The 25,640-nt window shown below is 38.3% G+C and overlaps 1 protein-coding gene across 1 annotated transcript in view; it reads right to left on the bottom strand.

The window, feature by feature from the left end:
- The window catches only part of STARD9 (StAR related lipid transfer domain containing 9), a gene marked incomplete at both ends in the record, with an annotated part of 116,016 nt that overhangs the window by 35,938 nt on the left and 54,438 nt on the right, over window positions 1-25,640 (bottom strand). Inside the window, 15 exons of the mRNA XM_082001085.1 lie at window positions 953-1,035; window positions 1,922-2,059; window positions 2,967-3,018; window positions 8,380-8,559; window positions 9,262-9,336; window positions 10,276-10,353; window positions 12,567-12,664; window positions 13,074-13,274; window positions 13,483-13,580; window positions 14,500-14,567; window positions 15,477-15,549; window positions 18,695-18,764; window positions 24,212-24,324; window positions 24,929-24,990; window positions 25,086-25,118. Coding sequence (XP_081857211.1) covers window positions 953-1,035; window positions 1,922-2,059; window positions 2,967-3,018; window positions 8,380-8,559; window positions 9,262-9,336; window positions 10,276-10,353; window positions 12,567-12,664; window positions 13,074-13,274; window positions 13,483-13,580; window positions 14,500-14,567; window positions 15,477-15,549; window positions 18,695-18,764; window positions 24,212-24,324; window positions 24,929-24,990; window positions 25,086-25,118 — 1,422 coding nt within the window. The remainder of the gene's footprint in view (window positions 1-952; window positions 1,036-1,921; window positions 2,060-2,966; window positions 3,019-8,379; window positions 8,560-9,261; window positions 9,337-10,275; window positions 10,354-12,566; window positions 12,665-13,073; window positions 13,275-13,482; window positions 13,581-14,499; window positions 14,568-15,476; window positions 15,550-18,694; window positions 18,765-24,211; window positions 24,325-24,928; window positions 24,991-25,085; window positions 25,119-25,640) is intronic.

Raw genomic sequence — 25,640 nt, forward strand, 5'->3', positions numbered from 1 at the left:
CCACTGTTGCTAACTATTATGTGCAATGCTGCATAATACCTCTCAGGTGAGATTATAATCTCACTTACACATCTGCTTAGTCTTTGATAATTTGCAAAATTGCTAAGTATTTGTTACTGAGTACACCTCTTCTTGTAGCTCTGTTTTAATGTACTGCATGCTTCATTAATCAAGAAATTAAGAATGAAAACAAATGGAAGTTAAGCCCCTTATCTCAACTACAGAAGTGAGTACAAAAAGACAGTTGAATGGAAAGTATAAAAGGTTACTATATGAAAATCCATTTTAAAAGGTAGATTCTTGCCAATATCAGTTGGTAATATGGTTAAATCCTAAACCAGAAAATCTGCAGTCTTTAAGTTAGGTGTCTTAGTTACATATGTCAGTCATTTTAAGAATTACCTAATTTTTTTTAAACTTTATTGAACTAGCTGACCAAATAATATCTTGCAGTAGTTAGTTCCCGAGATAAACACCCCAAGAAATATTTTATCTATTTCTGATATATGGAACAATTAAGTGTTTTCAGAGTTAACAATACTCAAGCACTTAATCCCATAAATTTTCCATTTCTTCTAGTATACCTCATTCGGGATGGTGAAATGACAGAGATAGAAGATAATTCAGAAAATTATCAAATATGGAAAGATTTCTGGTCTTTTCACTGTGGCATTCTGCCTGTTTCAATCCTACTATAGTCATGACTAGAAATAGGAAACACTAAATTATTCAAGGTATCTGCATCATCTTTTGCTGAGTACATCTGAAAGAAGCAGTAGTGTCCTCCCACAAAAGGTTTAGTGTCATTACAGACCATTAGGTGGAGAAAATGAAGCAAGTGAATACGATGATGAGAAGAAATATTATCTATATCAGGCTTGCATTTAAGATGGAAAATAATTAGGAAAATCAATGAAGAATTAGGGAAGAAAAATACAGTTTTAGAACTTACTGATCTTCGTTGTCTTAAGATAGCAGCTTCTGCTGGGTGATTGAATCTAAACTTATGAGACTTGCCAAGGACAACAAGGGCTCCTGTGAACAAAAATTAATCAGAAATCTAAAGAGACATAATTCATCAAACAGTTGGTCCCTAGAATTTTAGCAGTTTCTTAGCTCCAGTACACAGACTACAGCATATACAAACTACTATAGAATAGTGTGTTAAAAAAAAAAAAAAGTATTCTGACCAACAGCTTTCTAACCATCACGGAGCAGAGAACTATTGTTAGAATTTGCCGCTATGGAACAGCAGAATTATCATTTTGTAATGACAGCATCCAAGCAAACTCATCTTGGAGATCTCTGCAAAGTCAACATAACAGTAAATTCCCTGTTCATATTAAGACCATCATGACTTCATGACAAGAACATAACCAACCCACTGCTGGAAACACTGTCTTTTTAAGAATCCAGATCACTGCAAGTTCCCATAAAATGGATTCTTTGTTTTGTTTTTAAACAACCTGAAAATATGGGAGCCTGATCCATCTCATCTGAGCTCATTTGCTATAGCTTATGACTCAGTGGCTAGTATCCTCCACCTAAACACACCGAAGAAGTTGAAGGTCATTTCAACCATATTACACAATAGCCAAAAAAACCCACCAGTGGTCAGTGGCTTACAGCCAGTCTCCACTACCTTCCACAACAGTGCCTCTGACTACAGGTCTTCCCTTTTCAGAAGGCTACAAACCACTGCCTCCAAAAGGGTCTTAATATGTCACCTATGTCTTCATTTTACTATCTGTGGGATAGTTAATTTATTTGTCCCAGTCAGGAAGCTCTAGCCATAGATCAAACCTTGTGGCAGCAGTAGGAGACAGAGATGTATTTCTGCATGAGTTCCATAAATTCCTGTCTCTAAACTCGAGAGTTAAGTTGATGATAATGCAGCATTCACAGAAAAAGCAAGCCTTACCTTGTGACAGACGACATGATCCAGTGACTTCACATCCATTCACAGTGCAGTGTGCGCCCTGAACTGGTCGCAGTGTCACAATCCCACAGTTGTTGTCTATCATACAATGATCTCTTTCAATCCACTGTCCCTGCAAAACTGCAGTGTATAGATTTGTTTTATCTCACCTGTTGAAGGGGTTGGGTTTGCACTATTTCCCTCAGAAGGCAGTTTGACATTATGACTGCATAGTTCATACCTCAGAAAACTATGTCATGTGTAGAACAAAGAGATTTAAATTGTCATCTTTGATTGCTAGCCAAGTACCCAATCTCAGAAAAAAGTTACTTGCTTGAAAATAGTAAGACTGTTCTTTTAACGTATTTCTGGTTCTGGAAAATTGTAAACTACTTTCTGATTTGTGAGCTGATGTGCAAATTCTTCTATTGTGCTGAATTTTCTTATTGCTTCTTATGGCATTAATTGTTTACATTTTACTAACCTACTGGCAGAAAATAAACAAACTTAACCAAACTTAGCAGAACTAAGCAAAGCTGAGATTCCACGAAGTTTCCAATTCCAGTATAAAGTTTCAACTCTCTATCAAAATTTGTAGCTCTTGAGATTGACTGTTAAAATTAAGAGCCGAAATGAAATTAAATAAAAAATATTCTGAATAATTTGGATTTTATATCTAAAATACTCTGCCCAAGTAGGGTTGAAAAGCATTTTCAATGTCTCATGATCACTTGTGCACTAGTTTAGGCTAGAACATACCAAGATTTGGACGTTGGACAAAGATATTTTTAAAGTCTAGTGTAGCATTTCACAAGTGGGAAGAAAAAAAAATCTCAATTAGGTCAAGACCATTGACTTTTTGAGCTCTTAAACAGAAACAAAAAATAACTGAAAGATTTTAGCCAACTTAATTATTTCTTCTACTTGCCTTCTTCTTTAAAGCGTGCTGGCAAACAGAAACACTACGTAGGTATTACACATGGCAAATGTAAACCACTTGCTTTGACCTGACCATATCATAAAATAATTTGTAATATCATTGTCTTACCAATGTCTTGATCTTGGTCTGAATCACTTCTTCCAATTTTGGTTGTTCCTTCCTAAAACAAGGAAAGAACTAATTTAAAAGTCGGTTACCCAAAGTGGTTTATATATGTAATAATTAAAAAAAGCTTTGGTACAGCATCTTAGCAAATACCTGAAATAAATCACTTCTGAATGACCGAATTGTTTAGAGCAAACTTTAAGTACTACTACATAATACTTCAGCCTGCTGTTGCCCATAGCAATGCAATTATTTCTTATCCTGCAGCTATATCAGCTTCTTCTATTACAACTCCAGTAGATGAAGTAACTCTCAAAGGACGATTTTTTGGGACTGTTCTTGAGGCAAATATTTTGAATATGAACACACGTTCTGATGCTTTGACCTTTTGCAGTGAGACTTCTTGTCTGCAGAAATGAGATAATTCTATTTATAAAATATAAATATCCATGCAGGAAGAAGCTGCAAAATGATTACTCACTTAAGTAGGCTTTTCAGATATAAAAGTAACAGAATTCCTATTTTGTAAGGAAACTTAGTCATAGATTATGACTTCTTCAAATTAACTAATAAAGGAGAACTTTTTCCCAAAACTTAAATGACATTTGTAAAAAGTCTTCTTGGTGATTATGGTATATGGGCAAGTTCCCAAACTTGAAGATTCAATAACTTCAAAGAAAAGAACTGCCTAGGAACAAAAGTGTCCAGAATAAGTAGACTCAAACCATATTAGGGGCCAGTGATGTGAGACAGTATTCTTACAGTATAGTGCAAATATCAATAAAACAGAGTCATTCAATTAATACTATGAGAAAAAAATACCAAAAAAGCAATGAATTGACCACCTGCCTAGTATGTTCCATTACTTGTTCTATCTTTTTCTTCAGTAAAACAAAGCAAGATCATTTCCCAGCTCTCAAGAGACACTATACTTGATTATTGTAAACTGATTAGTAAATGGTCTCTAAAATTACTTTAGAGGCAACTCTTCCAGTCATATTAAAATTAATTATGGTCATTAAACTACTCGATTTTTGTATTCTAATTTGAATAAATTGAATAAGATTCCTGCTCCAAGCATATTATCACCTAGATTTAAAGATGAAGCAAGAAGTAGTAATTGGAAGCCTGAAGACTGGGAAAAGGGAATCATAGAAGAGTTTGGGTTGGAAGGGACCTTTAAAGGTCATCTAGCCCAACTCCCCTGCAATGAGCAGGGACATCTTCAACTAGATCAGTTGCTCAGAGCCCCGTCCAACCTGACCTGCAGTGTTTCCAGGGATGGGGCATCTACCACCTCTCTGAGCAACCTGTGCCACTGTTTCATCACCTTCATTGGGAAAAAAGTTTCTTCCTTAGATCTAGCCAAAATCTACCCTCTTTTAGTTTAAAACCATTACCCTTTGCCATATCTCAGCAGGCCCTGCTAAAATGTCTGTCCCCATCTTTCTCATAGGCCCCCTTCAAGTACTTGAAGGCTGCAATAAGGTCTCCCCGGAGCCTTCTCTTCTCCAGGCTGAACAATCCCCAACTCTCTCAGCCTGTCCTCCTAGGAGAGGTGTTCCACTCTGATCCACTGATCATTTTTGTGGCCTTTCTCTGGACCTGCTCCAAAAGGTCCATGTCTTTCCTGTGCTGAGGGCTCCAGAGCTGGACACAGGACTCCAGGTGGGGTCTCACCAGAGTAGAGTACAGGGGCAGAATCCCCTCTCTCGACCTGCTGGCCACGCTGCTTTGGATGCAGCCCAGAATACGGTTGCCCTTCTGGGCTGTGAGTGCACATTGCCAGCTGTGCAATACTGTAAGAGGATGCAGTTATGGGTAATCATGGGTAAATCACAATTGTTTTGAGCATTGGAGGGAAAGGGAATTATTATCATTCAGATCCTCACAGAGCTCAGCTATTTGAACCAACTAACAGAGCCCTCTGCTACAAGCCCTGCTGAGACTCTGTTGCTGGAGAGGCTGAAAGCTGGATTGTGCCCAGTGCCCCTGCTTTGGATTAATTATCAAATTAGTCAGCTTAATGTTCAGTGTACTCAACCACAAAATATCCACCTGGCTTGGCCACAACTTGTGGAAAACTTATGATCCATATGGCCTTTGACTCACCTCACACAATTGAGTTAGCAACATGTATTTCACAGAATCATTAAGGTTGGAAAAGACCTTTAAGATCATCAAGTCCAATCATCAACCCAACACCACCATGTCCACTAAACCATGTCCCTAAGTGACATGTCCACACTTTTTCTGAATATTTCCAGTGATGGTGACTCCACCACTTCCCTGCGCAGCCTGTTCCAATGCTTGACCACTCTCGCAGTAAAGAAATTTTCCCCAATATCCAGTCTAAGCCTCCCTTGCGCAACTTGAGGCCATTTCCTCTTGTCCTATCACTAGTTACTTGGGAGAAGAGACCAACACCCACCTCACCACAGCCCCCTTTCAGGTAGTTGTAGAGAGCGATAAGTCTCCCCTCAGCCTCCTCTTCTCCAGACTAAACCCCAGTTCCCTCATCCTCCTCATAAGACTTGTGCTCCAGCCCCCTCACCAGCTTCATTGCCCTTCTCTGGACACACTCCAGCAACTCAACATCCTTCTTGTAGTGAGGGGTCCAAAACTGAACACAGTATTTCAGGTGTGGCCTCACCAGTGCAGAGTACAGGGGCATGATCACCTCCCTACCCCTGCTGGCCACACTATATCCGATACAGGCCAGGATGCTGTTGGCCTTCTTGGCCACCTGGGCACACTGCCAGCTCATGTTCAGCTGGCTGTCAACCAGCACCCCCAGGTCCTTTTATTCTGGGCAGCTCTCCAGCCACTCCTCCCCAAGCCTGTAGCGTTGCATGGGGTTGTTGTGACCCCATGTTTGTTGCAGGACCCGGCACTTGGGCATATTAAATTATTCTCTTTTATTTTATACAAAGTTAAGTAAACCAACTCCTAAAAGACCTCTTTATCAATTATCTTCTTGACTAAGCAAAGAAATAATTATTGTAATTCCAAAATAAACTTTTTTCCAATGTACTGAAATAACTCTTTGGTAATAGAATTTAATTCAGAAAAGTATATTACAGCAGTATTGGCTCATGAAATTCACAATAGTATCCCAGTTAGTGGAGCGTTTCTGGGTGATTTTAAGTACAACTAAAAATTGCAGCTGAGAGCAAGGGTACAGATATGATACCAGGAAACTCACTCAGCTTAAAAAAGAAAACAAAACAAAACCAGCTATAACCCAGGCCCATCTCGATTTCACTTTTTCAAATGCTGTAACTGAGCTAGTAATTTAAATATTTATACTCTTGTCTAATTTAATATGGAGTATTTTACCTGAAAAAGTGAAAGACACATGATTCAAATGAAAAGATTGCACAACCTCACCTTAACATATCGAGGTACATCTTCATATGTGTTGAAGTGCTTTTACATTGTTACTCTCTTCTGGCAGTGTTTCCTGACTAAGGGTAGAATTTCCAAGGCACATTGCAGAACCATAAAGAGTGAGATTGCTTTCCCCCTTCAGTTTTGGGAGTACTCCAACTTTCAAAAAAGTTTGTGAAGAAAAAGTACGTCTTTTTCTAAATCAATATAAACAAATCCCACATTTTTAAGCTATGCAAAAAGGTCAGTTAAATTATAGGGAAATATATAATAGAAATAGGTATATTTCTATAATATATTATAGAAATAGATATATTTTTGTTAATAAAAGCTAGGAAAAAAAGAACAGAACCTAAGAAAGAAAGGTTCTTTAAGCATAAGCACAGCATTGATTAGTGTAATTAATAACATGGAATATCAAGAGACTAAGAGAGTAACACAATGTTTATTCTACATGATCTGAAAACTGCTGCCATGACCTCTCTTTAGAAGCACAGTGTAAAGTGCTGTTATATGTTGAAGCCCTAATGTGTAAGGAACTGCTAATGTTTTACCTTCTTGCTGTTCAGATGAAGGTAACAGACACCAGAGTCTAAAAGCTGCAAAGCACAAAGAAAAGAAAAGGCAGCATCTAGGAGCAAAGAAAGAGGAGACAAAGATGTTAGTGTGACAGAGACACACTAATGACTTCCAAAGGTAACCCTTCAAACTAAGTGTCTCCATTAAAATTAATATCTTCAAATTACTCTAGGTGTTGTCAAAATTAGTATGTGAAAATATTTGCTGTTTACAGAATGGCAAGTAATGGAAAAATATTTAAGTAGGAGCAATTACTTCTAATAAATATTTAATGTTAATGTAGGACTGAATAGTTTAAGTTGCATGTCGATCAGCACTGGACAGTATTACTTGGTCCCTAATTATCACCTGGTTCAATTTTTTTGTGCTGGCATGAGAAAAATTAGTAAGGTTTCTCTTTCAACATGATAAACAGCGGCATAAGTTCTCTTTCAAATATTTGTTGTGGCTTTTTAACAGGAAAAAAAAATCCTGTGTCCCTATATTATATCAAGTACCACAAAACCTAGATTTGGATTAAAATACTTTATTACTAGACAGATGCATGGTTTTCATATTTAACACATTTTTGCTAATGAGTGCACCTCTGTAGAGATACCCATCCATCCCTCCTTTTATGTTAATCATCGTCAATATTTCAGTAATTTCCGTTCATTTAAACAACATTTAAAAGTTAAAGTCCAGCTTAGCACCAACTTATTAAAAAAAAAAAAATCCCCTAAAATTATTTGATCTAGCCATGCACATCATGAGCCACAACATGGAGTAATATACATGCCAGGTTATTAAACTTTCTTGGTGAAAACCTTGTCTTAAATGAACAGCTACACAGCAAAACAATATCTAGGTTTCTACCTGACCCTGGAAAATAGCCACTCAAGTGGGATCACAAGTAATTAGCATTCAAGCTACACACCTGGAATCTACATGGCAGGCCCAGTAGGGTTAAAAAAGCAATATACAGAAGTCACTGCCAAAGTGAACTTGTGCTTGTTAAAGCTTACTTTTGTCTTTGATCTACACATACACAAGTGTTCCAGTCTCAAGTATACAAGTAACTAGTAAAATCTGGACCAGTATGTCTGGTACACTTTAAGCACCATCCTTTACATTTACACACACGTACGCACGTGCATGCAGCTGTCCTCATGCTTTGTGGACAAACTACTAATGCCTAATTTGAGTATTTTGCTTTGCTTATGATGCATTTATCAAATAGTTTGCACATGCACCCATAAGAGGTCACCTTATTCCATATATGAATTCTTACCCTCCTCCATTTTCATGTATCCTTTTCTGCTTTTTTCCTGTTATCTGTCTTTTGTGGGCTGTGACCTTTAGTTTTTGATAGCTGTTGTTGTAATGCCACTTCAGCCACTCTCCATTTCCAAAGAAAACAAGTGTTTTCTAAATGAAGGGAAAAATAAGACAAGTGACAACATCTTACCCTGAGATGATACAGCACCACTCCTGTGCTGAGGATATCATCATCCATGGCCATTAGATGAGGTAAACTAGAATCTATTGTTACTCCAGCTTTTTCTTTGTTGATGTCCACACTGTATTCTTCCATGATGGCTTTCCTGTCTGTCCACTTACTTGTCCAGTCTTTGGTCAATTGGTCAATCTTAATGAATAAGAGAGGAAAATGTTTCACTTACTAAGCAGGTTAATTTTTCTTATACATAAATTTCTTCAGAAATTTTCTTTTCAGTTACTGGATGCAAAGTTCTTTCACCAGTTGCAATGCAGGTGTATTTCTAATTGCAGTACATTTCTGTGGCAACAAAAAAATGGGTAAAACCTGTACTATCACCTAGTGAAGCAGGTTTAATCTATTGAAGACTCATTCCCAAAATGTCAGAAAGATATATGAACATGCTAACTAGTTATTTTGCCTGTCTTTAAGCAAAACTTAAAATTAAGATCTCCAAAACCTTTCCGGGTCACCAGTGATAAAATCTTCTCAGTAGTTCGGTGATTGCACAAAAATTTTCTTTCAATAAATTGAAGGAGTTTAATCTTAAAAGAGAGAGGCTCTGTGTAATGAATTACTGTGATATATTGAGACAGTTTTCAAACAAGGAATAGATTGTGCAGACTTAGTGATATGCAATGGACAGCGTCTCATTAAGGACAGGAGACTTCCATCACAAATTGGTAAAGAGCCTCCACTATGCATTAAGGATGGCAGTTTCCTGCATATTCAGGGCAAACAGGAAAGGATTAGGAGAAAAATATTTTCACTGTGGTTTCAGAACTATGGCAATGCTATCCCCCCTGGCCCAGTGAAACAGAAGAGTTACAGCATCAGATAGACCATACACACCCTCATTTCATTCTGAAGAACCAGCTCGGTCAGATTTCCATCCCTGTCATCGCTCCAAGAAGGACTGGAATTCCTCTGTAAAAACAACAGCCACCAAGATTTAGATACTAGTTTCCTTATTCACAACTGGCAGGCATGTTCTTTCATTCTCCAGGATTTCAAGAGATGAACTCGGGAGAAGGAAAGACAAAATACACAGACATTTGATGCTGCCATCTAGCACCTAGCCTACACCTCTCTAGCTATTGCATGCAAGTTTTTGTGATGAACTTGTGAAAGAGCATTAACAGAGATACACTCCTGTGTAACGTGTGGATGTGGCGCTTCGGGACGTGGTTTAGGGGGCATGGTGGTGTTGGGTTAACGGTTGGACTTGATGATCTTGAAGGTCCTTTCCGACCTTAATGATTCTGTGATTCTGTAAATAAATCCTGGACTGTAGTTCCAGTCTCTCCCAGCAAAACATGCTCTCCATGGCATGGAAAACCAAGATGCTATTTATTATTCAAAAGGAGAAAAGAACCAAAGTGGCAGATGTATTGTGAGGGCTCACAGATGTTCACAACTACTCTTCAGAGGCAGAGTGTGCAGGCAGGGTGAAACCTCCAAAATACTCTTGAGGCCTACTAATGCACTTTTTGGGGAAAGTGGATTGTAACAAGTCTGGCAGGGAAATTACATCAGTGATTACTATTTTGTACTGTCTTGGTGCTTCCATAACCCTACAAATAAAGTATTTCTATTTCATGGTATTTCTGGACAACAAAATCATCCAACTCCATGAAAAACAGGCAATGAAATCCTTTCTAATCATTACATAACTGCTTATACTTCAGGATTATCAATATAATGCCAGAAAAAGAAGAAATTACAGAAATGAAGTTAGGCTTATAATCATAATGAAATCAATCCAGTTACAATAAACATGGAAAGACAAACAGGTAAGACAAAAGTAAGCTACTGTAGCTACCTAAAGCATCATTAGAGCTCCAGCTGGGAAGTGTTCCTACGTACCAGTTCAAAGCTCATCAGCATAGTTTTCAACCTATCAATTTCTTCTCGCAGTTCTCTGATCAGTTTTACATTTGCATCCTGAAACATTGAGACACAGATGTTGTAAAAAACATTCTTTAAAAAATTCTAGCTAAAGAAATCAATGCAGAGCTGTTCCAAGAGCCAGGAGGAGAGGAGAACAGGCACACTCACAGCAGTACTCCCTGCTCCACTCTGCCAGGCCCCTGGGATGTACTGCCTAGGGGCAGGTGGCTCCCATCTTTGATAGGTTCTCTTTTCCCATAAACTTTGTTCCATCTCTTTTCTGAACACAGACCTACCATAGTATTTGTTCCCATCATGCAAATAGCTGGATACATCACTACTTGTAAGGATTTAACTTCAAAATAGTCCTATCAGGTCAGAAAAATGCTGTTATTTCTGTCACGCAGAGAAGAAAATCAGGCTAGAGGAGACTAAGTCAGAATGTCATCAACCATGCTATTGAAAGCCCTTGCAGCCAATACACAGAGCATTTCCTGCCTGCTTGTGTGGAGGCATTTATCTTGCTTTCAGATTAAGTATCTCTGCACAGGCAGTTTCTGGAAACCAGCTTTTTGCAGACAGTTCAGGGAAACTCTTGAGTCAAGAGTCAACTTTCTCTGGGCTGCCAGTGACACATTGGCTCAGGTCAATTTGCAGTGAGGGGAAGGCAGCAGCTAAGTGAAGGGATGGAGTTAAGGGTCTAGCATGGCCTGTGCAAGAGAGTGATGGGCACAGAAGTTGGGAGGCTGAGAGACTGTTATAACAAGAGGCTAGCCCAGGAGGACCACGTTTACTTGCCTGTGGCCTGTCACAGAGTTGAAAACTGCTGCTGCCAAAGCCAAAAACACTTGCTGCCACTAGTGATGTCTAAAAACGCATTAATATGTGATACGCACTGGTAATACGGATGCAAATTAGATTTGTGGCACCTTGGATTACAAGGGTTTCCTTCTGCCCAAGATTTAACAGAGTATCGTTAGGAAAGCAAACAAATGAAGTACATCTCCAAGATTCTATCCTTTTATCTACGGATAAAATCTTGATACACCCAGGCCAAATCACAAAAGAACACGAATAAAGTTGTAAAGTCAACTGCTCAATGATTAGGAAATGCTGGACTCAAGGCTTTTTTTGAAACCTTAATTCAGTCCCCTTAAATGGATACACTGTGATTCAGTCCTTAAGATATGCAATCACTCTAGGACAGTAGCCTCACGCAGAATGCCAGATGAAGAATGCTCAGTTAAAGAGCAGCAATTCAGGAGTTTTATATTTCTAGCATGAGAGATAGCAGATCTTGATTATTATGTGCTATTTGAATTTTGCTTTGAAGGCAGACAGAATTATGCATTGCCCCATGGATTTTTTAATGCCAGTTCTCATCCCTATAGTATCTAAAACCTCCACAACTGCTAATCATCTGTTTTAACAGAATGTCTTTGGAAGAGTTTACTTTTTTCCCGTTTAATAAATGTGGACTGGGGTAAGGGTGGAAAATGACAAACAAGCACACATTGAAAGTTTGCTGTAAGCATCTGGACTAGCATTGAACAAGAATGCTGTAAGCAGGGGCAGCGACAGAATCCAGTCCTCCAAGGCAGCATCAGACTCTCCCCTTAATACCCTGCCATCTTTTAACTTCTGCAGCCTGTGAAGGACCCTTCACAATCAAACAGATGAATCTGAGTTCATAGCTGGAACAGGCCTATTTTGTACAATGAATGAAGCTGGGGTTCTGTGCCAAAAATTGTTCCCATGTATTTAAAGGCTTCACCATTTTGTGTACTGAAAAGACAAGAAATTGAGACTACATAGGCTACCTTAGGCCTGAAGTATTAACTCTTGAATGCTTGACTTTGCAACCTTAACAGAGTTCATTTAACATGCCAAAAAGAAGGCTTGCAAGGGTTATGTACTTACAGTAACAGGTTAAATAGTAACAAATAATCCTAACAGTCTGTAACTCTCACAATATTTAGGATAAAGACATAAAGGTAAACATACGTGTCATAACAATTCAAAGAGAAGGAGGATTGAAACTCAATGGACAGAGATGAAGAATGTAAAATAGGTGTGAAATTCTAAATGGTTGAAGCTGCAGGGAATCACAGAAATTATTTCTGTAATATTCAGTCTCCTATTTACCTCTCATTAACATGGGAAAGAGACGTACGAATTTTATTCGGAGAGCAGATATACGGAATAAACCTTAAATAACACACAGAGCAAAACGGAACAAGAATGAAAAGCAGAACTCAAGGCCTCACCTCATTCACTCTGGGCTTGTTGATAATATTTTTGGCATTTGAAGCATATCTTAAGGTACTCATGGTCTCATTGTAGCTGGAGCTGGCAGGAGAGATAGCTACAGGCAGAAAACAAATAGAAAAGAAACACTATTTTAAAAAGCAATCAGTTTAACGCATCACTTTTCAAAATGGTGGGGTTTTTTAGTCTTGCTGCTTTAAAAAACAAAGCCAAAAATATTCTTAGGGATATTTCATCACGCTCACAGAGAATGTCTTCTCAAGACTGTATTTATAAATGAATAAATCCCTTTAAATCAAAGATACGGCCCTAGAAAGACTCTTAAGCTTAACTTCATGCACAACCAGCATGCCTTTTCATTTCCTCGAGCATCCTATGAAATATTTATGAAAATCTTCACAAGAACAGTTTCTAAGTGATATAGCTGTCTTCTCACTGCAGGAGAGATGTTTTTTAAGGGGGTAATGTAGTGCAAAATGTTAACAGTGAATAGAAACTGAACTCACTGGCAATCATAATTGTCTTGGAGTTGCCCCCTAGGCTGTCCTTCAGGAGCCAGGTGAGGATGGAGTCACGGTATGGGATGTAAGCCGGTCGCCTGGTCCCACTGATGCTGCCTGTGGAAGGACTGTCTGTATGACTGCTCTCCCCTTCGCTTGTTAGGGTGTTTATGCTCTGGCAGCTGCTGAACATCTGTGAATTTTGTGCTGAAGGAGAAACAGCATAGAGCTCAGGAAAGGGCTGTTTAATGGCTATTTAATTTTCTTAGATGGCACTACAGTTTCTGAAGATGCCACACAGCTGTTCTGTCAAGCTTTTTGTTGTAAATATAGATAAACATTAAGACACAGCACACAGTGAGCAAGTTCTATGCTTTTATCACTACCCTTCAGCATAAAGACCTACTGTGCTTACCTAAAGTGGAGATGACAATTCCAAGTGTAACCAATGATTTGTTAATATTGGCACCTTCGGTAATTCGATCTTTACAGTAACTGGGATCAGCTCTTTCACTGTAGCACACAAGCATGGAAAAGACAATGCAAACCAAACAAAAGTACTTAATTATTAACATACAATCAATATGAAAACATTATGTATTTTCCTGACACAGAGGAAAACAGAAGTTCCAAGCAATTAAAATTGCAATTAAAATTAATTGCAATTAAAAAACCATATGCTTTGCATACTTTACATTGCTCTCTGGTTCAGAAGGTCCAAACAGCCATGAGGAAAGGCCATGGGGTAAAGACCCATCAAAACATAAACTCAAGCCTGAACTGGGCACCCAATCATAGTGGCTCTGAACTAAACAACAACAACATATATTTCACAACTCTGCAAGGACAGACTGGCTTTGTGCAAAAGTCTGTATATCCCCTCAATACTACCTTCTCTGCTCAGATATGCATGGTGATTTATGTTTTTGAGAAAGAAAAATGTCCTGTTCTCCAGCTGTTCTATAACTCTTCAGCACAACTTCCATCTTTCTGTTCTCTGTCATATCCAGCATAAGCAGTGAGATATGACTATCTTCTCCCACTCATGCTAGGCAGCCATGAGGAATACATTCCTTTTTTCCTCTCTCTTTTCAAGCTCAGATTTGGTAATTCCACCAACAGCTACTGGAAAAGCCACTTAATAAGAATACAGGGTTGAATGGAATTACCTTAAATGTATGCAAGAGCACAGTATTGGATCTAATTGGACGGTATTGGACCTAGGAATTCCCTTCCGCAATCAAATCCAATACCCAATACGGAAGAACAGATGAAAAAGACAATATTAGCTCAATATCCCTTGTTACTGTACACAAAAGTCAGGCTTATTGTTAGTTTAATGAAGTTTTAAAATATTAAATTTTATCTTTTAAGGCAATACTAACAGCATCATTGGAGAAAATTACATTTTTGCCCCTCAGTATATTATTACCTGCCTGCAAGGTCCACTAAGTTGATCTTGCTTGCAATTTCAGAGGGGAGATTGTTCTCCAATATAGCCTGAAGAGAAAAATACAAATAAGGAAGATTACTCCTCTTAACTAATTAATGAAAAGAAAATAGATGTGCTCTTTTGTTTGGAACTGAGTTGTACATATTACTGTCTCACTGCCTTTCTTTGTGATCCTGACTCACTATGTTCAAACCATTAACTCAACGGCTTTCTCACCAAACAGAGAAACTACTCTCTTACGCTGATTTCCTCTTGAAAAAAAAACCTTTACTGCCTACTGACTGTGAAAGGCTTTCTTGTAGATCTTGCTGCGTTATTTTCTGTTAATGTATTCCAAAGGTCTTTTGTGAAACTACTGAAAAATATCCCAAAATGTTCTGTGATTACAGGATGTTAGAAGTGTGAGATAGAAAAGGTCTATTGGATCACTGAACGACTTCCCTGCCAGGGAAGGATATAATTCCTCAGGAGAAAGGGTGCATTGTCTCTGGGGGAGTACTGCATGCCAAATGCTAGAGTTGAGTACATCTGAAAAGCTGGACAGATACAAAATTTTGCTAAGTGTTAAACTGATGCTATACTTGAATTAAGGATCCCAAGCAAGTGTGACAAAACATAACTTCAAACATATTCACACATAATTTTCACAGCATCCTAGAAGGGGTATTGCATTTCAAAGGGCTGATTAAAACGTTAAACATTTCTTTTTACAGTGAGTCTTTGGCATCACTTCTGACTATAAGCTTGCATAAAGGAACAAGAATACTTCAGTAAACGCTCAACACATCAGGCAGTGTAGGAAGTGCAACACATCTGCAGTGTGATCCAAAGGAACTAAGTAACAGCTTCCACTGAATTATTACACACAGCACAAAACAGTGACAAGTAAACAATGCGTAACACACTGAACAATGCTTTTTGAGAATGAAAAGGAAGTTGGATTAGTTTTAGCTAACCTGAGTGTAGTGGATGGTGAAGATAGCATGGGATCTGCTGCTGGCATTGTGAATATGTGTAGCTGCTGTGATTCTAGAAAGAAGAACAAATCGTTCAATTACAAAGGCTTATTTCCCTGTATTCAGGGAAAGCAAAAATGACAAATAGAGCAGATAAATGAAGATTAAGGAATATGAAACTTGGAGAATATGGTAGGCTGTATTCTTGGATCTGATCACAGCGTGTTTGGCAGAGGACTTAGAAGGGTGGAAACCAAGGGTCAGTTAGGGGTCGTTTTGTCCACCAGCAGCACTCTGAAGAAGTATCTTAAAGCAGCCTTACAGCACAGATGTAAGGTGTTGCGTAAGGGTAGAACACAGCAGAGAAATACAGCCAGCAACAGCATTGTAGAGCCCACGCCCAACACCACTGAATGTACTGACCCAGTACATTTTCTTCATATTGTCCCCATTTTTATTTCTTAGCACATCAAAAGGTCCAAAAGGCTTCACACACCACTTCTGTGGCTCCCTTCTGTCACGAGGCTGATACAGTAGTTTTACACTGCCAGAGGAGTCCAATGAGATTAGCCAGTCTACCATATGAGTACCACATCAATACTGTAATTCACTCGCGTAGCACTTGCTTGGCTTTACCATGTGGACAGATTGGCCAAACAGCTCTAGCCCTCTGACCCACAGCACTCTGGCTAGCAGGTACCAGGCACAGGAGGAGGAGGAGCAGCAGTGGCGCTCTCCCACTGCCTCTGTAATGCAAACTTTTGGAAATTCTACTTACTTTGTTGTTGTTTTGGTTAGATAAACCCAAAGAAAGCAGGGTTTTGCCTTGGGCAGAAGCCAGGACATATGTCTTTTCCTTTATCACTCTCGTAGCTTGCCTTGAACATTGGTTATATGTGCAACCTTTAGCATCAGTTTTGCCAGGCTTACCCTCAACAACAACAGGCAATTTTAGTAGCGCAGACAAGGACTGTGGAACCCCGTTTTTGTTACAAGCCCAGCTGTCAGAGTACTGCAGAGACCAGTTGCACTAAAGAGCCGCAGCCGGGCGTACGCCACTGAGTGCCTGCCGCAGGAGGCCAAAGCCAGGACTCTCCTCCCTATTGCGCTCTGCTTCCTACACCTCCACAGCCATCTGAGCAGGCACTGCCAAAAGCCACAGGCAGTCTAGTGCATCGTGGTTATAAGCCAGCCTATGCTGAGGAAGCAGGAGAACATGAACTAGTCTCCAGATGTGAGAGGAAGACGACAAACAACTAGGTAAAGGGCAGAAGACAGCAAACAGCTCAACAGTGGGCAAAGAATATAAGGGAGCAGCACTGGAGCTTATAAAGCAAAAGAGAAATAGCAAGTGCCCCAGGATTTGGAGAAGGAAACATTAGCACTCACTTCTCACCTCTGCAATACACAGGGTAATTAGAGGGCAAGTTTTGCATCTTAACTACTCACAACCCATGTGAGAATTTTTATGGCAGAATGTATGTGTTAGTTTTTCATATATTCTATTTCATTGCAGCATGTGGTGTACATTTTAATATTTTAAACTGCTGTAATAATATTACCTAGATTCATTGGTTGTTTTGCTTTACACAGCACCAGGGTTATGTTTTTGGAAATTTGCATTTCCTGCATTTTAAAAATTTTATTTTAATGCTTAAGGCATTTGAGACTGAGTCTTGCAAAGTGTCAAGAGAAAAAAAAAATAATAGCACTGAGAGTTATGACAAGAATGATGATCGTATGTTGAAAATCATGCTTGTTTATTTTATATTGAACAGATGCATCCAGAGCAGAGCTGGAGATGGCCTGATGGAACCAACTGGTAGAAAAACATGTCTTCAGTAAACTCTGCTTGTTGTTAGTACAGCAGCAGCCCTCTTCCCCAGGGAAGGCACCACCCATGTTCAAGGGGAGCTTCCCCTCCTATCTTTCCTGCATAGTCAGACCTGGAGCCATCATGCCCCATCTGCTCCTCTCCTGCCTCCAGCCATATGGGGCAATTGCAACCTGTTCCCCACCTTCTTTATCCCTAAGATCTTGCTGATATTCACTTGGCATAATTTCCCAGGCTGCAGATGTTTGAAATTAGTTCATTTGCATTTATAACATGCTAATAAATACTCTGCAGAATATTTAATAAAAACTATAGGTGAACAGGAGTTTCCTGTATATTCCAAATAAGTTTTGGAAAAGTTACCCAGAAAAAGAAGTTGCTTGGTTCCATGCAAGTGACAAAGTTTGAAACTTCAGCATCACAAAAACTTACACACAAGATATTGAACCCCTGATTTTGTATTCTCTACATCTTCTGCTTTCTTAGCAATGAGACAACTGTAGGATTACACTAGTAGACAGACTGGAATTTTGCCGTTGCTCTGAAAAAGTCTCTTCTTACCAACAGCTGCATGTATTGATCGCTACATGCAGAAGCAGCAACACTTAATCCTGCTGTATGTTCTCTTTTTGTGATAATGCAGCTTCGTTTTTATTTACTTCCCAGCATCACTGACATTCTAAAATCTCGACCTCTCTTACGATAAGACTAAATAAAAGTTTTGGAACTGTGATTTGTATCTGGAAGTTCCTTCCAAATATAACTCTTTTCCATCACTGTAATGGCAGTTGTATTGATATCCCAGGCTCCCCGTTGAAAAAGTAAAAAAGTGTCTTGACTAATGAGAGCTGAAATCATTGGCTTCACTAGTGTGCCAATTCCCACAGTTCCCTCATAGCATGTGTGCATAATTTGGACTAAGAACTTAAAAAAATACTTATAAAAATTAAAACAAATCATTATAAAACAAATACTGAAATAAAAGAAAAATACGTTATCTTTTCAGCAGTTTTAAATCACTAAGTTACATTAACAAGTAAGTTGAAAGCTATACAGTCTCAAGTGTCATGAAAACCGAAGCCTGTTTACAGCAAAATGTTTTCCTGCGTGCATTTTTTATCCCAGACAGATGGTTGAATTTTGTGGGTAAGTCAGCATGGGATCAGTTTTGAAGAAAAAACTTCGCGAGTGCTTTTAGCTCTTACTGCAGATAATACAAGAATACCTAACATCTTATGTGTGTGTCATGTGCAAGATCAGGAAATCTGATCTCCTGTCATGACAAAGCATTGGCAACACTGTCAGTGAAATAAACATCAATGGCATCAATACATGGTGAAAGAAGTGTTAAATAAAGATGGAGCTGGTTTATTTTATTAAATACCTTTTAGCTATTCCTTCTTCTAGAAGTTCTACAACTTGCTTGTAGTCTGTAACTAAATGTTGAGTCAATCCTGCCAAAGATTTAAAAAGAGTTTAAAGAATCAGTTTAAAGAGTTTAAAAGAGTTAAAAGAGTCAGGAATTTTCAGACGGTTTACCCAACAATTTACCCAGTATCAGGAGCATAAGAATGTTCTGCCAGGATGCCAGTCTGTTCTACAAGTAGCCTCTCAACTAAAGTAACCATTTTATTTTTGAAAAAAACCTATTTTACTTTTAAAAAATAAAATAAAAAATTGCAGCCCATCCTTCAGATGCAGTGACATTAGTATAAAAAAATGCCTTGTACCTTCAAAGTACAGACTTTTTTCCAACTTGTCTGTAGAACAGTGGTATTTAAAAAACGGTGTAACTGAAATAAGAAATTTTCAGCTATGCCTCTGCTACTAATTGGGTACAGATCCTGTAAAGAAGCTTTGTGCCATTGCCTCTGGATAATGGCTCTGCTCACGCAACTAACAGAATTAGGAACCAACCCCTGTGAATATTTACCATTTACTTAACCAGGCTTCAGCCTGCACCGCTTAGGAGCCTTCACAGTTTTTTCAACCCAGAGGGTACCCAAATAATAATATGAAACATCGTGCCTTTTCAGGTTCCTGAAAACTGTTTTCAGGTTTTCTTTTTTTTATTATTATTATTATTTTATTTATTTTTAGGGGGAAAAAACCCACTGAAAACAAATGAAAGAAACACTGCATTGCAGAGCCTGCTGTCGGAGTGGTGGTTGTGACTAACAGGGCCCCACTGGAGGGCAGTGTGCTGCTGTGCTGTAGCAGCACTGCCATCCCCTTGCAAAATCTAAATTCCAGCCAACACACAAAATTAATCTCAACAGGCTTATATGTTACATAAATCCAGTTTAATATGCCTCATTTGCATTTTATGGTGATGATTAGTTATCACTTGTACTGCAGTGACTCCTAAAAAAACACCTGAGCTGTGAAGCAAGTCGTCATCATACAATACCTAGTAAAACTCTCCTTTGCGGAATGTTTTATCTCACAGCTGGAATCCAGGGCTACTTCCTTCCCTCACATGGATTTGCGTTTGGTTTGCTTTATTGCAGGCCACAAAAATGTGGATGAAGGCAGAGTACTCAGTACTCAACAAAATGTGATTTATTTGGATCAAATAATCTATCAACTGCTAGAATGTAAATCAAGATAAATATAAAATTCAACAAGACTGAAATAAGTACTTCTGACATTGTTAGAGAAGGTCCATCCTTACATGATAACAGCTTGCTTAACTTTAAATGAAAGCAAAAGCTAAGCCAAAGATGGGAATTTATTTCAGTCCTTTAACAACTGATATACATAAAGAGAAAAAAAAAAGATTTTTGGATGGCCCACACTTTAAAAAAACCTTAACTTTTGTGTGCATGCATGCACACACACAATATATAGGATGTTTTTCAAACAAAAGCATTTCTTCTGCTCTCCCGTGTCCCTTTACAACACATTAATTCCAGAAGTCATCACATTTTCCATTTGAGAAAGAAGCCCATTATTTTTCCTATAGCACTGGGATCTTCAAAGCTCTGAATATGGAAACTATAATATATTGTTTTCCCAGACCCTTTTTCAGTGTCTTATTTAACTGAATACAAATCCAGTTATAAAATGGAGGCATAGAAGAAATTCTTACCTACCTACATTTCCATAAGTACTGAAATAGTGAATCTAGTACAGAGTTCAAAACATTTAGTTTTGCAATAAGGTAAATGAAATATTGTAAATGTTGTTTGAAAAAAAATGACAAAGTATTCTGTTGGCTGCTAGAAAAAGAAAGGTCATTTTCAAGTCCCATAGAAAGATCAAAACCACTTGTTCGTCTAGAATTCTGCCTTGGAGTAAGAAAGGATCTCCCTCAGAAATCTGTCTCAGAGTAACAAAATAGATTGCATCATTTCCTGATTTAAGAGAGGCCGATCCCTTAACAGTGCAACCATCTGTGAGGGAGAAGTTTGAAACGATTCCAACCCAAAGCACTGAAACACTTTCAGCTTTTTAAAGGCTACAATCTCACAGCCTTTACGTGGAAAAATGATGGGCTGGAAACTATTCAAAATACTGAGTGTTCAGAGCTGCGACTTCCTGACTGGACTTGCAGATGGAAAATGCATTACCCAGAGCATCTAAGCATCCTTAAAGGGGTTAAGTTTGCTGATTTTCCTCTCTCTCTGTTCTTCATCCAGTGCTAACTGTACTCTGGATATCATTGACACCAACCACACAACTGACAAACTAATGGTACACTGGGGAGCTCTTGATCAAAGTCAGCAAACCTTAAAATTGCTCATGACTTGGAAGAAGTATTGGGCAAATACATATGCTAGTCCTTAACGTACTGTATCTATAGGAAACAATGGAAAATTCCTGAGCTTTGCTGATGTTGACCATTTTTATTTCTCCCATACAGCAAATTGCCCGTAAGGGGAATACAAAACAAGTTCCCCTTCTAGTAAGCTTGCTGATAATCTGATCTCAGCCACCTAGCTATTGGAAACAATATTCTTGAGCTCTGATCCTGCACAGCAAGACTACATATAAAACTGCCAAAGACTACTTCACCACGTAGAAGGCCCTCATTACAGAGATCAGCAACTATTGACTGCAGCAATATATTACTGCAGTCGAGAAGGGCATTTTGTACTAGTGTGGTGAACCACTTAATTTTCTTGAATTTGATATTATTAAAATCAAGCTGACCATACTTCTCTTGTGCATTCAAAAGACCTCTGGACTTTCTCACTGCTGCTTATTTTTGATGTGAGCTAATGAGTATAGTTTCAAAAGGAGCTATGTAATCACACCTTCTTTATTAGTCCCTCTCCCCAAAAGACACCAGGGTTGTTTAAAGTAAAAAAACCTGTTACAGTTATTAATTGCATAAACTGTACATAAGCAATTTATTAATATACTTAGATACACATCTAAAAAAAAGAACTATGTCATCTGACTGTTGCCCTAAGCCACTGACTCATCAGCCTCAAATCACTTCTGTTCACATGCTCTCACAACAGCATCTAAATTAACACATGATGCCTTCAGCAGAGAAATTACTTCATTTTTCATGCATGTGATCAGTTTTTCTAAAAAGGCAAATCACATTTATCATTAAAATGAAAATTTTTCTTACAGACATTAACACAATGATTTTTTGCAGATGTCAGAAAAAGGGAGAGAATCTTCTAAAATAAAGGATTTATAAACATGGTCAAAGCAGGCAAATATTATTTAGGTTAATCTTTTTCTATTATCCTTCCCTCTTGTTTTACAAAATCTAATCGATTGGGAACTTCTATGGGATATTTCCAAACTCTAGCATAAAATCTTTCCACTTAAAATTTTTAGTTGCATATAAGTATAAAATCCTTATTCAAAAGGGGTAAAATTAAATTAGAAAAAATCACAAAACAACAGAACTGGAACAGAAGTGACAGATTTGGCCTGGAAGGTTCCAGATGAAGACAAAACACTGACAAAAGGCAAGCCAGCCCATTGGCAGAAGCTATAACTTCATTTTCTTTTAAAACAAGGGGACTCCATTATATGCAGCCAAGGAATCGCTGGAGATATAAGGCCTGAGAAAAGGGATGGAAATTGCCAAGGAAGGAAGCAATTTAAAGACCTTTTCTTGTATGGTGAATGAGCAGCTGCTAAAAGAAAATAATTAGTATCTGTACTCCACCAATAATGAAGTTCTCCAATAACAAGCAGGTAGAAAGAGAATCTTGGAAAGACCTCAATAAAGGCCAAATGTCTATGAATCTGCTTTTCAGAGAATAAGTTTGCCATACTAATGAGACCATCAATTCATCTGTTTTCCAACTCTTCTTAAACAGGATGCTGATGTGCTGGGAAAGCACAGCTGAAATAAGCAGAATGCCAGATAATCCCTTGTGTATAGGACCATGCAAGTTCAACACTTCCCAAGAGCTTATTTCAAATTTTGAAAGGAGGAATTGGTAACAACCGTTGGTTATTAGATGTACTGCGACAGATATACTGCAGGTGCCCAGGGAATGACAGCTGGCAATTCCAGGTTCCATTCAATCACATGGTCAAGTCACCCTATCTGTTGTCACATCTTGCCTTAATCTCCGAAGTGAGAATAACAATCTGATGTGTAATGCCATGATAAAGAAAAAGAGAGGGAGAAAAGTGACCCAGGGGAAAAAAGTAGTTCACAAAACAGAGACAAGAACGCTATTTAAAAGCCAGAACAAATCAGTATTTGATCTGATGTGACAAGACCAATAAAATTCTGTGTGAAATGCATTTTGCATACTAAATGCATACCCCCCAGGTGTTACTACCCACTTGGTGGCCAGCCAAGCAGTTGCAGTCAGTGATACCAGAGGCAACTTTGGAATCCTGCCCACTAGATATAAGGCACACTGTAAAGGCAACTTAGGCATTTACTTTCTAAACAAACTCACTAATTTTTGAAGCTTGCATCAGTTTGGAAAAGGCTCTTCCTTCTGATCTCCACTGTAAAGCTACTCTGTATGATTTTGCACTGGTGCACTGATTTTGAAAGATGCCTTTTATCAGTTGTTGGTCAGATTAAATGGCAATGTAGCAGGCAAACTTTACATTGGGAGTTAATCAATTTACAAAGTACCAATGGCCAAACTCCAGTTTAAAGCTATGTAAGACCCTGAAGTGAAGGCACCGATCAAAATTGAAAATAAACTGGAAGTAGAAAAACAATGAGAGAGAAGGTAAGAACTAAAATAAGACAGACAACTGTCTGGGAAAAATAGATGTGTGGGTTTTTTTAAAATCTGTTCTGTGTCACTTGATTTGAAAGCTATGATTCACTAGAAAACACAAAGCCAGCTGAGGGGCTGCTGTTGCAAGTATGAATTAAAAAGTGTGTGATGTTTTTAATCATATAATGCACCTACATTACCCCTCCTATGCTTTTTCAGTTTAATGAAGGAAAATGAAGCTTATTGGGTTCTCACTAGGGTAATACAGATATTAATCGCTTCTTATGACCTGGCTGGCAACATCAAACAGTTGAGTTTATCTACTTTTTTATTATTATTATTTTATATATATACTGCTGCCAAGGACTGAAACAGGTATGGAGGGACCTTAGGCTAGTCTGCAGAACCCATTTAGAGCTGATGTTGGTGGATTTCTTGATTAAGTTAAGTTTTCTTTAAAACAAAAGAAAGCAAAACACTGTGTCTCACACGTCACCTATGCCTGGAAAGGCAAACAGAAAAGTGCAGGATACCCAGCCAGTAGGATAACAGAGGCAAAGACTGGCAAAGCTTTCAGCGTATTACACATGTTCATATTAACAAGCAAATATTTGAGGAAAGCAACTCTCAAAGAGTAGAGGCAATTAGGATCATGCCAGGAACATATGCAAAGATACATACCGACCCGATACACATTTACGTGAAATTCTGATGCTAGTTGTGAAGCCTGCTCTCACCTTGTACATATGGTCCTGTTTCAGGGTGTTCTCGGACTCGAAGTGTGTAAGGTTTCTTTCGGTCTGATTGTTTTAACAAATCTCGGACACGCTCATTATAGATTTCAAGAAAACTGCAAAGAAAAAAAAAAAGGAATGTTAAATGCACACAATTAAAAAAAAAAGCATGTATTTAGGCAATGTAAGTATCTGAATCTTACATAGATATTTCATGATAAAGTTAATGAATTCATTTTCATGTATCTCCATTACTGCCTCTTCCCATGCAGTGCATGTAGAAAGAACTCATAGTAGCAAATTTCGAAGAAGCAAGGGGCATTCGATATTTTATTTAAAAAGTCATAAAATACGCTTTTTTAACACTAGTGAATCCAAATCCCCAAATTTCCAAACATAAAGCTTCATTAGATCAATGGGAATGATGAATAAGAATAGAAGGTAGGATTATGGCTCAAATTTAAGAGTTAAACAGAAAGTCAATTTGTAATGCTCTCCTCTTTAAGCTGTCTATACAAAAGTGAACAGACAGCATCTGAAGAACTACACTGAGCTGGAAAACTAAACCAAACACTTTATCATCCTTCCTCTGTGTTCTCCCCCTTGTTCCAAAATGATTATCATCTGAGAAAACAGAAATAAAATAAACTAGTCTTTGCTTTTTCTGATTACAGGAATATGTTGTTGAAAGCATTCATTGCCCAAAACAGTGACACTTACCTGACCTTTACTCTGCAAGATGCTGTCTGGTCTGAGTAATCATCCTTCCTTGAGAAGAGGCCCTGCACAAACCAGAAGTTGATGTAAATTTTAAATCCATCATAAAATCTCACTGCTTAAACAAATGCAAGTGAAATAAAAAAAAAAAAAACAGTACCTCACATATACGAGGTGTCAGCCCAATAGATGCCTTCAAATAAGAGAAAAAAAATTAAACAACATACTTGCTATCACTCTTGCAAAACTTACACTAGCCAAGTTATAAGAAGAGGACAGAATCATAGTGCAGCATTAAAGTAATGACTGTATGGTGGATTACAACACAAACCACCTTGGAGTGTAGTTCAGAACAGCATGGTGATGCTCTACTACTCCAGCTGAAGCATCTTGCATGTGAAACACTGCAGGGACTCCTATGCTGCGTAATGTCAGCTGTCTTAGCTTCAGTGCAAACACTATTTATAGCAAAAGTCATTCTAGAGGAACTTCTATAGCATTGACGAGAAGTTTAGAGGCTTGGGTTAAATCCAAGAGCTGTTTGATGTAAAGATATTGGACATGCCTGTATCAGAGGTGTTGCAGTCTAGATGAAGCCAGGCTAACGCTGAAACTAGCTTGATTGGTCATGAATATTTTGGTTTTTTCCTTATGCTACTTTTATTTCTTTATGCTATGGTATCACAGAATGGGCTTGGAACAGCTTTATGTTGTA

Source organism: Phaethon aethereus (genome assembly GCF_964289735.1).
Source record: "Phaethon aethereus genome assembly, chromosome: 5".
In the NCBI taxonomy this organism is placed as follows: domain Eukaryota; kingdom Metazoa; phylum Chordata; class Aves; order Phaethontiformes; family Phaethontidae; genus Phaethon; species Phaethon aethereus.